Raw genomic sequence first — 12,903 nt, 5'->3', positions numbered from 1 at the left:
CCATCTTACTAAAGTAAGACATTAAGGCCTTGGTGATTGTCCTTGCTTTTATGTTTGGTAGGGGTATAGCTTCAGCATACTGCGTAGATTGACAAATAATGGTAAGCAGAAATGACATCACAGACTTAGCCTTTGGGAGAGGTCCTACACAAGAACTACTCTACTGAAGGGTTCCTCAATGACAGGAACTTGGCACATGGGTACCTTCTTGGGAGTGTAATTAGGTTTTCCAGTCAAATGACACACTACACATTGCTTAACTTTCCTCTTGACATCTTCTGACAAACGAGGCCAATAAAATTGATTGAGCACTGTTTTGTCTTGGTGATTCCAAGGTGGGTGCAGGTAATCACATGAGCCAGCCTCACAATCTTCTCCCTAATCTTCTGTGGAACTACAGTTTATGTAATGACATCACCTCCTACCTTTTCTGATGCTTTATATTTTCTCAGATGTACACCATCTTCCACAATAAACTTGGTTTTGCTGTAATCCTTTTCTTCCTAATCCTCCTCCTCAGCTGTGTGGTGGATCTCCTTCAGCTCCGGATCCTCCTGTTGTAGTCTGATGAGCTCCTTTCTGTTTGTGGTTTTCTCAAAGATCATTTCTTCTGCTAGGATGTTGCCTCCCTGGTCTCCTACATCTTCTGCTGCTACCTGCTTCTCTTCCACACTAAGTTCATCTTGTGATTCTTCTGGGATCTCATCTACAACATCTGCTGCAAACAGGAAATTTGGTTCATCTTCCTCTCATGCCTTTTTGTTTAGGGACCTAGTGATGACTGCTACAGGATCCTCCATGTCAGATTCATCATTTGTCTGCCTTGTCATCTGCCATCTTTAGTCTAACCTGGACTATTTCACCTATATCATTTCCGAGAAAGACATTTATTCCCTTCACTGGAAGTTCTGCTACTCCTACTTCAACATCTGCTGTCTGACCATCTATTTCAAGTAATACCTTATCTATGGATGCTAATGTTGTTACCCATCCAGCTAATCCCATGGTGAACTGACCTACGTGTCTCTTTTCTAATCCTGGTATCACATTTGGCCTCACAATGGTGCAGGATGCCCCTGTGTCTCACAGGGCCTTGACTGCACATTTCCTTTCACTTCCCTCCACTCCTATTGTGGCATCTTTCACATAAGGCAACCAACCTTTGCTTACTCTTGTATTTTCCATCTTGTCTAACCTACCTTCACCTATACAGCAATTGCTTTCATCTTTTCTCCCTGCTACTTCCTTCTCCTTTGTCTTGCCAGAGTCCCTTCCTTGTCTCCAGTCATGTGTGTCCCCCTTATTTCCATTTCCCTTTGGGGCAACTTTCCATCCCATGACCATATTTACCACAGGTATAGCATCTACTACTCTGATTCACTTCCCTCCTGTTTCCTTCTACACACATTATCTCCTCCCTGGTTTGCTTGTTTCTCATTTCCTGCCTGTACCTTTGTCCATTTGGCTTAGCATAACAATCCTGAGTTCTATGCCCAAGTCTACCACAGCTAAAACACTGGCCACAATTTGATCAGTTCTATCAATCCAATGGAAAGTGGAACAAGAAAATATAATTATCTTTCAAAGAAATAGTAGAGCAACAAGTGAAGGAAAATGCCAAAGAAATTGTAATCATAGTAATTAGGGAAAAAGGAAATTTGGTCAGGGACACTGTGGAAAAAAAGTGCACTGTAGTAGTTTAAGGTATTAACGAGAAACATAATGTACCTAGATATCAGAGAGAAAAAGATAAAGAGATTGCTAAAGCAATTCTGAAGGAGATTCAAGAAGAGGGACAGGATATGGGCAAAGAAATTGAGGAATTGAAGGGAATGGGAAAATACTCTAGAGAAAAAAATTTAGGCCATTAAGAATAAAACTTAGGGCTCAAATAATAGCAGAAAAACAATCTAGAACAAAGCTAGTAAATAGTGGACATTATAAAAATGTATGGATAAAAAAAGAAATGAGCGATGAAGAAAAAGAAAGAAAAGAAACTTAGAAATGAAGCAAATGAAAAAAGAATGGAGACTTTTTTTTTTTTTAGAGTGGTTGACCTGAGGCTGAGAAAACGGTTTATAAAAAAAAAGGGAAACGAAGTAGACAAAAAAGGAAGAGAAAGGAAAAAACTAAAAATAGCTTATACTAAAATAGACAGCATTAAATAACTATTTGGCATTAGAAAAACCAGATGTAATGGGAATTGTAGAAACAAAATTAAAAGGTCCTCTACCACCAAACACTGTGGGACAAGGTCTGTACAACCATTGGATGAAAAGAAAGGAAAAACAGGATGGGGGAATAATATTTTTGACTAAGGCTTAAATGTGACCAAGATAACAGAAGGAAAAATAGAGTGAAATTGATTATGATGAAAGTTGAAAACAGTGACATGAAAAGTAGAAAATTTGTAGTAATGTATGTACCCCTCAAAACACACTCTTGGACAGATAGTGATCATTCCAAACTCTTGGAAGACACAAAGAATGAACTAATTGATCTACTGAAAGGAGGAAATATAGTAATTATGGGTGATTTTAACTCAAAAGAAATATGTTGGGAAGAAATGACAGTGAAGGGTGGAGAAGACCTCTGGGGAAACATACTACTGCATATGACCATTGAATAAACAATGACTCAATGGGTAAAGGAAAATACTAGACAAAGAAACAATGAAGAACCATTGAGACTAGATTTAATACTTATGCCTGAAATTGTGAATAGAATTGATTACAAAATCCCAATTGGGAAGAGTGACCATGTACTAATAGAGTTTGAACTAAAAGAGCAAATGGATTTGGGAAGAAATGAGAAACATAGAAAAGGAAGACTAATATACAACAAAACAGATTTTGAGAAACTCAGAAAATTCTTTCAAAATGCAAATTGGGATAACTTCTTAAATGAAGAAGCAAAGATGGAAGAGAAATGGAACATACTAAAAGAAATTTACAATGAGGAAATAAATATGTACTAAAACAGAAGCAAGGGTATAAATAAAATGCAGATGCAACAAAAAAGACAGTAAGGTTTAAGATAGAAGAGACAAAGCTTGGAAAAGATGAAAAAAAAAGTAAATGGCAAACATGTATCAAACTAAGAAAAGATTTTGTAAAAATACACAGAAGAAAAGAGAAACTATGAAAGAGACAAAATAGAAAAATGCAAGGAGCAACCTAAACTATCTTACAGGTATGTAAATAGTAAACTAAAAAACAAACAAGAGATAGTAAGACTGCACCAAGGGAATTATGAATATAATATAAAAATGTAGAAATGGTTGAAATTATGAACAAACATTTCAAATCTGTATTCACAATTGAAAGTTCACAAAACTGGGAGGAAATAGGGAGAAAAAGATACCCCTCAATGAAGGAAATAATTAAGACAGATGGAAATCAGAGACTAAATAAAAAACCTTGATGTTAGAAAATCACACAGTCCAGATGGAATTGCGAATTTGATATTAAAAGAATACATAGATGAGTTGACAGACAAAATATACAAGATAATTGAATACTCACTCAAAGAAGGAAAGGTACCACAGGACTGGAAAAATGCAAATATCATACCAATATATAAAGGAGGGAACAAGGAAAATCCAACTTACTACAGACTGATCTCCCTTTCAAGCACAATAGCATATGTGAAAAAGTTATCAAAAGTAGATGGGTTGAACATTTGGAAGAAAAAAATATACTGAATCCAAAACAATTTGGATTTAAACAAGGAAGATCATGTACCACAAACTTGATTTGCTTCTACTCAAGACTAATAGAAATAGTACAAGAAAGGGATGGATGGGCTGACTGTGCTTTCCTAGATCTACAAAGCATTTGATAAAGTACCACACAGAAAACTAATAAGAATAATGGAATCAATAGGTGGTATTAAAGGAAAGTTATTGGAATGGATGAAAGACTTCTTTACTGGGAGAAAAATGAAGGTAGTAATTAGGGACAAATACTCAACCTGGGAAGAAATAATAAGTGCTGTCCTGAAAGGTTTGGTATTGGCTCCAATCATGTTTGCCATATACAGTAGAACCTCTACATACGAATTTAATTCGTTCCAGGACCTACTTCGTATGTTGAAATGGTCATATGTTAGATCAAATATTCCCATAAGAATAAACTGTAATTCGTTTAATTCGTCCAGCAGCCCAAAAACCTATGATAACTCCTTAATAAATACTGTACTGCAGATAATTACACATAGCAATAAAACAAATGCATTACTGTATATAAGAGAGATGTAAAAAAAAAAAATTGATAAGGAAATAATCAATAAAAAGGGGGTTTTATTGTCACTTTACCTTAGAGATCATCGAGATCATAGACATGTATCGGCCATATTAATTAGCCAGATCACTTATACTAACACCGCTCTCATGCTTTTCTATGATTTCTTGCTTTACTTCTAAGGAAAGCATTACTTTCTTCCTTTTTTCACCACTGCTACCACTCACACTAGCCATCATGGGACCCATGATGATAAAATAAAAAAGGAAATGTGAAAAAGGAAGGTATTAAGCACTGTTATTTACGATCAGAACAAGAAGAACCACACGACACAAAGGAGAGCTGTGAACTGACTGCCGTCTAACAGGCTAACCATGAAACTGCGACGCTATGAGAAACTTCGACACCATATATATGCGAAACTTCGACGACTTCATATGTTGGAAATTACTTCGTGTGTAGAGTCAAATATTAGATCAAATTTCACATTGTATGTTGCAAAATTCAAATGTTTAGGCAATCATAAGTAGAGGTTCTACTGTATATAAATGACATGGATGAAGGTGTGGAATGTTACATGAACTTCTTCACAGATGACACGAAAATACTAAAAAAAGTAAGTACAGAGGAAAATTGTGAATCACTACTGATAGACCTAGATAAGATCTGGAAATGGAGTCAAAAGTGGAAAGTGAACTTTAACATCAAGAAATGTAGTATAATGGAGTTTGGAAAAAGTAAAAATAGAATATCGAGGAATTATAAAATTGGTGAAGATGAAGTCAAAAAAGTAAGCTCGGAAAGGGACCTAGGAGTAATAATCAGCAAAGACATGTCACCAGACAAATATATCAACAAAATAGTCAGAAACCTTTAACCTACTAAGGTCGATGAAAGTGGCATTTGACTATTTGGATGAGGAAATGGTCAAGAAAATACTAGTATGCTGTAACACTATGGACACCCAGTACTAAAAAGAATATAAAGAAATTAGAAAGAATACAAAGAGCAACAAAAATTGTCCAAATTGGAACTACCAACTCTGGAACAAAGAGAGAGATCTACTGACTATAGAATTATGAAAGGAATGGAAACCCTAGATAGAGATGATTTATTAAAGTGGGACAATATAAAACAAGAGGACATGAAAAGAAACTCAAAAATGATAATTATAGAAGAGATCTGAAAAAGAATAGCTTCCTACACAGAGTGGTGGATACCTAGAGTAAATTAGGTAAGGCAACAGTGTGTGCAAATACTATTCAAGAATTTAAGAATAAACTTGATGCTGAAAGATACAAAGACAGGTCTGCAAGCATAGCTCCCTTCCCGTATAATACAACTAGGTAAATTGCCAGCATGCTTTTATGCCTTTAAATGGGAGATTTTATATCTTACACTGGATATGAAATAAAGGCAAAATGCAAATATATAACTATTTTACTTACATGATATAAAGTATATACAAAAATAAACTTACAAAAGTACTGTATGAAGAGATTTGAACGAGGGTGAGAATGTGAATCATGTGTTGGCACAGCCTGCAGCCCTCCTTTTTGTATGTGGAGCAAGTACAAGTGCCGATGGCAGGTGCCATTTAGCTACATGTATAGGCCTAGTCTATATTCCTATTTACCTGGCTTCACACAATCCTTCCACTTTATTTTTGTGTGAAGGTTTACAATTTATCAATTGCTATCTATATGAATCACGTCAAGAAATTATCATGATTTGAGATGGTGCTACTTTCCTGTGCCATCATCGTTTTGGTGCCCTTTGACCTCTGTAGCAAATTCAATTCAATTTTTCAATTTAACAGTTCAACAAAATATTACACATTACATTTGCATGTTGCAGATGCACATATATACATACATATAAACATTAATTTGTTGAAAAGGAGAAAGCAGAAAAAATAGCTTATAAAATGCTCTCCCTGTGGTGGGGGAAAAGAATACTGCCACCAAGTATTTCCGCTTGGATCATTAGAGGCGAGAAAAACAGGACGGGGATTGGGACCAGACATCCTTCTCCCTGTAGCCCCATAAGGGACATTCCTAAAAAAAAAGTAAAGGCATAAGAGGGTCTAGGAGATTTCCAACCAGCACCCTAAGGTTTTGGGTATTTTAATGTGTGTGGATGTGGTACAGATGAGAGTAAAAGGGAAGAGATAGGTAGTATGTGAGAAGAAAGATGGATGTGTTGGCTTTGAGTGAAACTAAGTTGAGAGGGAAGGGCGAGTTTGAGTTTGGGAGTGTAATTGGGAGGTTATCAGGAGTGAAGAGAGGCTAAAAGAGAGAAGGGGTGGCTATACTAGTAAGTGAAGAGAGAGGTAAACAGGTAGTGGAATGGAAGGAGGTTTCCTCAAGGATAATATGGATAAAGGTGAAACTAGGAAAGGAGACGTGGGGTTTTTTAAGTGCATATGGGCCTGGTAGTGAGAAGAGTGTAGAAGAAAGGGAGGCTTTTTGGATAGATTTAAATGAGTGCATAGAGGGATTAGGGAGGAAAGTCAATGTAGTAGTACTGGGAGACCTTAATGCTAGGGTAGGAAATGAACCAATTGACGGAGTGGTTGGGAAATGTGAAGTTCCGGGAAAGAGTTGATGGTGGAGATGTGTCTAGAAAAATTTGATGATAGCAAATACTGTACAGTGTTTTGGAAGAATGTCAAGCATAAGTACACATGGGAGAGGGTGGTGGATGGAAGGGTGGTAGATAGAGCATTAATGGATTATGTAGTGGTAGATAGGAGTATAATAGGAAGAGTTAAGGATGTACATGTGCTAAGGGGAGAGGGTGGGGGAATATCAGATCATTTTTTGATGGAAGGTAAGTTGATAGTGGAGGATAGATGGAGAAAGAGGAAAAGGACAAAAGGTAGAGAGGTGCTTAGAGTGAACTCTTTAAATGAAAAGGAAAAGGAGAAGGAGTACAAGAAGCTGAGAGGGGCATGAAGGATAGAGTAGAGCTAGGAGTGGAGGAGGAATGGGGATGGTTCAAGGAGTCAAAGTGTGCAAAGATGGTGTGAGGAACAAGAAGGACGGGAGGAAATAGAAGGAAGGGTATTGAATGGAGGGATGAGGTAAAAAGAAGGTTGTAGAGGAGAAGAAGCGAGCTTTCACAGATTGGTTAAAAAATAGGATGAGGGAGTCATATGAGAGGTACAAAGGAAAGAAAAGAGAAGTAAAGCACAAGGTAAAGGAGGCAAAGAGAAGAGCAGATATGAAATAGGGTAAGAGTATGACAGAAAATTTTGAAAGTAATAAAAAGAGTTTTGGAAAGAAATTAAGAGAGGAAGAGGAGGTGAATCAAGTACAGAAGAAAAGGTAAAAGGTGCAGATGGAGAGATGATAATGGAAGAGAAGGCAGTAAGGGGAAGATGGGCAGAATATTTGATGGAGTTGCTAAATGTGAAGGAGGCTAGGGAGGGAAAGATAGTTGCATTGGGAAGTGCTAAGAAAATGAATGTGGTGAGTGAGGAAAATGGAGGAGAAATAAGGAAGGATGAAGTGAAGGCAGTTGTTATGATGAGAGCAGGTAAGGCACTTGTGTCTGGATGGATGCCATGCAGAATGTCTAAAAAAAAAGGAGGTACAGTGATGGTGGACTGGCTGGTAAGGTTATTTAATGTTTGCTGGAGAGAGGGTAGAGTACTGGAGGAGTGCCTGTATAGTTCAACTTTACAAGGGAAAAGGGGACAAGTGTGAGTGTAGTAGTTTCAGAGGGATTAGCTTGTTAAGTGTAGTTGGGAAGGCTTATGGGAGGATCTTGATTGAGAGGATTAGGAGAGGAACAGAGGGAGTAATTGGCAAGGAACAGTGTGGATTTAGGACAGGTAGAAGTTGTGTAGATCAGATTTTTGTGGTAAGACAGATATGTGAGAAAGCTATAGGAAAAGGTAAGGATGTTTTTTGGGCTTTTATGGATCTGGAAAAGGCTTATGATAGGGTAGACAGGAAGGCATTGTGGGAGGTTTTGCAGATATACAGGATAGAAGGAAACCTTCTAGGAGTTGTCAAGAGTTTTTGCGAGAGTAGTAGAGCTCGTGTCAGGATTAGAAATGAAGAGAGTGAGTGGTTTGAGGTAAATGTGAACTTTGTCAGGGTTGTGTTATGTCGCCCTATCTGTTCAACTTATACATGGATGGGGTGGTGCGAGAGGTAAATGCAAGGGTGGTGGGACAGGGATTGGAGATGTTTAAAGAAAATGGAGAAAAGTGGGAGGTGAGCCAGCTGTTGTTTGCAGACAACACTGCACTTGTAGCAGGATCAGAGGAGGAATTGAGGAAGTTGGTGACAGAGTTTGGGAGAGTGTGTGAAAGAAGAAAGTTGAAGATAAATGTGGGTAAATGTAAGGTGATGAGATGTACAAGGGGTGAAAGTGGCAGCAGATGGGATGTGAGCATTAAGGGAGAGCGACTGGAGGAAGTGGATAGTTTTAGATACTTGGGTGCAAATGTGGCAGGAAAGGGTGGAGTGGAGGTGGAGGTAGAATGTAGATTGAGAGAAGCGAGTAAATGCCGTGATGGATTAAAAAGTTTAATGAGGAATAGACATTTGGGAATGGATGCCAAGAGGAGACTATATGAAGGAGTGATTGTGCCAACAGCACTGTATGGGGCAGAAACATGGAACATAAGAGAGAAAGAGAGAAGTTTGAATGTGTTTGAGATGAGGTGTCTGAGAAATATGATGGGGGTTACTAGCCAAGATAGAGTGAGAAATGAGGAAGTGAGGAGGAGAACAGGGGTGGTAAGGGAGTTGGGAGATGGGGTTGATGAAAGAGTATTAGGATGGTTTGGACACATGGAAAGAATGAGTGCAGAAAGACTAGTATGGAAGGTAGATGTGGAGGGAGTGAACATGAGGGGGCATCCTAGGATGAGATGGAAGGATGGGGTGAATGGGGTTTTGCAGAAGAGGGGAATGTCTGTTGAGGAAGGACGGGAGAGGACAGAAGACGGGAGAATGGAGAATGGTTGTATATGGATGATGTGATACATGAGGTGGAATGGGCAGGGGGATGGGGTGAGGTAGTATGTGTGAGAAAAATTTGACCTTGCTGTGGATGTGCTGTGTCTTGTGACTGCCTCTGATCAAGGGCAGTGGACAAGGTGTAGGAATGACCCGTCATCCAGGAGGTGCCAAGATAAGAGGGAGGGTGGAGGGGAGTGGAGTGTATTTAGGGATGGAATGGGTGGGAATGTTTTTTATGCCTTTTTCTTTTTGGTTACCTCCCTTGTAAGGGGGAAAAATCCTTGGTGTATGTATTTAAGTATTTACAATATTTTTTCACAGAAAAGTAAATTTCATCACAAAGATAGTAATAGTAATTGTATATACAGATTTTTTTTGCGTCCAGTAAGAGCAACCAATATTTACAATTTATATAGATATAATGGGTAGATATACAATTTGGTTAAACAGTGTTCACACGAAGCTACACATTAATCCCAGTCTCCAACTCCAAGTCTCCTGCCCATGCCTCCAAAGCCACAACTCCACGAAATAAATATCCCTAATCGCCTGGTGGCAGAAGCCCTCTTTTATACACAACTATCTTTTCCTTTTCTTACAGACATTTTTCCCCTCCCACAAAAACCGATCTGCTAATCCGCTGTTGTCCACAGTGGCTGGGGGTGGGGTGCCCACTTCTTTCAGCCGACGTGCCAAAAATTAGAAAGAATCCAAAGAGCAGCAATAAAAATGGTGATTTATTGACCTTTTACAGAATTAAGAAAGGGATGGAAATCTTCGATAGAGATGACTTAATAAAGTGGGACATAAGAGAAACAAGAGGACATGAAAAGAAACTAAAGAAGGACACTTATAGAAGAGACCTGAAAAAGAATAGCTTCCCACATAGTGATTGATGTCTGGAACAAACTGAACAGAGAAACGGTGAATGCCAAAACTATACACTATTTTAAGAATAAACTGGATGCGGAGGGATACAAAAATAGGTCACTACAAGTATAGCTCTTGTCCCGTAAAATACAATTAGGTAAATACAACTAGGTAAATACATATAAAGACATACACAGCAAAACTCCTGTAACTGGTAATTTATCTTTATGAGCATAGCTCTCATCCCATAAAATACAATTAGCTAAATACAACTAGGTAAATACATATAAAGACATACATACACAGCAAAACTCCTGTAACTGGTCATTTATCATAAATTGCTAATTATTATAACCCTATATCTCATTATCTTGCTTAAGATAACCTAATAGTGGTCAAATTCAACATTAACATGCAATTTCGTTGTGGATAGCTAGCAAGAGCAAAATTAATGTTTATGTAGCTCTTGCTAAGATGCATTGACCAATATTACATAACACAACTTACATAAGCTACAGCACCACACCTGCACATCTTTGTGTCATATTGTGACACATCATGACATATCATGAAATGTGACACATGACATACCATGGAACATGACAGCAAGATTGAGAGAATACAAAGGGCAGCAACCAAACTGGTCACCAGCTTGAGGAAAGACTAAAAGTACTGGATCTACCAATTTTGAGAGATTAAAGAGAAAGAGGTGACATGATTACAGTGTTCAGGTCACTAATGGGGATAGACTGCACTGATAGAAGAGATCTCCTGATAAAAGATGTTAGGGCTTTAAGAGATCATGGAAGTTAATTAAGAAAGACCACATGTCAAAAGGATGTGAAGAAATAGTTTTCCATATAGGTATATAAATGTGTGGAATAGCTTAGGTGATATAGCCTAAACTCAAACAATACACAATTTCAAATCTAAATTTGATAATTGGAAATCAAAGCTATAGATTAAGTTGGAACTGTACATGAATTTGAGTCTGGGTGTTAGAAAATTAGAGAATAAGAGACAGGCCCCAACAAGCATTGCTCCTTTCTTGTATACTACAATTAAATGAATATATACACAAAAATGCATGCTCACCAGAGCTAGGGTATTAGCTTGCAGTGCTGTGATGTTTTTTCAATCCTGCATAGGGACTGAACTCAAATTACCAGTCAAGTGCATTACCACTACACTAGCAAGCTGGTGTGTGTAGAGAGAGAATGTGTGTATATGTCTTGAAGCATACATTTTCAATATACAGACAGATTTTTTGGTCTGAAAATTCTATATACCATGTGCAGTGGCCCTAGTCATTGTTTGCATCACTTTCCATTTCTGTATTACTGACTAGAAGGAGGAGAAGGGGACTAGTCTGTGACTATTAGCTCCCCTTACATGAAAAGCAAAGGGAGACTAGTCAAAGCTGATAGATCTCTTTAACTAATTCCAAGGGGAGTGTCATTCCTTGAAGGCTGTACCTCCAGATGGAGGTAGGTGTTGATAGGTTTTGAAGACCCTTTACAGATTACTGACTGTACAGTCTTTATGTAATAAATACTTCAGGGACTTACATGACACCCCTATGGAACAAGAGTCGCACAATTTTTTTTTATGACCGAAGACTAATCTCTACTCAAAGAGAAATATTGATCACTTTTAACTTATACTATCCCTCTTTATTGGTACCCTCCTTAAATCTTTCCCTTTCAGCAGATAATGAAGCAGTGTAAAGATAAATCTTCTCCAGCTGTTGGGCCTTGTTCTTGCTACAATGCCTCAGAGTGGCAATGATTGGTACCTGCTTGTGGTGGTCCTGTAAGATGGGCAGCAGAGCTGCCACTTTTCAAAACTCTTCAACACCTTTCATTTCCATCAAGAGGTGCAGAACTGAGGGACTGACATTCATTCTCCAGACTGGAACCAGGATTCTCTATCAATTTTAACTATGTTTTTTGAACATTTTTTACACACAGAGAACTGACAGCCAGGGAGTTCCCTTCCTACTACAGGTACTTTCAGCCAGTGACAGAAACAGTCCCACACGAATACATTGTAGACAACAGTCCAAAGTTTCTTACCAGATCTGTGGGAGGGTTTGATGACTGTTGCCTGCTGCTGTAGGGCCAGGGTGTCTCTGCTCAGTGAAATCAAGATAATAATAGTTATTATTATTATTCATCAATCACAGAATTGGAACTGGTGAACCATCACGCATTACCAACATCATCACTATGAGAATGAAACCAGAAGCTCCAGAGTGGGATCAGTTTATTGCAGTTTCTATAAAGTTCATCATTCTGGATTTAGATGCTTGGGATGATGGTGGTTGCCCAATCAACTACTTTGTTATTGAGCGAAAGAAAAGGTAAGATAGTCTTTCTTGGGTGGGGCAATCATTAATCTGTATCAGTTGTAGTTAAACTTAATCAAGTCATTTGAGGAAACTGTGTATTTTGCTTATATAAACAAAATGAAATCTTTTATTGTATTATTTGATGCAGGCATCAAAAAGACTGGACAATGGAAAGTAGCTCGGTGAGACCCTCGGGTTACTACAAGATCTTTAATTTGACTCCTAACACCAAGTACCAACTTCGCATCTCTGCCTACAATAATGTTGGCTCCACAGTAGCCAAGTACAAAATAAAAACTCTTGCTCTTACTAGTGGTAAGTTTATGGTTACGATAGAGTCCCAAATTTTCATGGATTTGCCCTTTTGGAGTTTAGGTTGTTTAGGGTGGATACTGTATTACAAATAAGGAATTCAGTTATTTGTAGTCCAAATCTTGTTTTCATTTACCCAATAGTAACCAAT

The 12,903-nt window shown here is 38.1% G+C and overlaps 1 protein-coding gene across 8 annotated transcripts in view; it reads left to right on the top strand.

Moving 5' to 3' along the window:
• The window catches only part of LOC143039346 (cell adhesion molecule Dscam1-like), a 283,763-nt gene that overhangs the window by 244,298 nt on the left and 26,562 nt on the right, over positions 1–12,903 (top strand). For 7 of the 8 annotated variants that reach the window (XM_076209353.1, XM_076209263.1, XM_076209795.1 and 4 more), the window contains exons 32-33: positions 12,276–12,452; positions 12,589–12,755. In XM_076209353.1, coding sequence (XP_076065468.1) covers positions 12,276–12,452; positions 12,589–12,755 — 344 coding nt within the window. Of the gene's footprint in view, positions 1–12,275; positions 12,453–12,588; positions 12,756–12,903 lie in introns of those variants that run through there. The other variant, XM_076209878.1, reaches the window with a different exon arrangement.

Source organism: Oratosquilla oratoria, chromosome 1 (genome assembly GCF_046742065.1).
Source record: "Oratosquilla oratoria isolate Oo_2021 chromosome 1, ASM4674206v1, whole genome shotgun sequence".
NCBI lineage: Eukaryota > Metazoa > Arthropoda > Malacostraca > Stomatopoda > Squillidae > Oratosquilla > Oratosquilla oratoria.
This window is presented reverse-complemented; position numbering and strand designations above follow the sequence as displayed.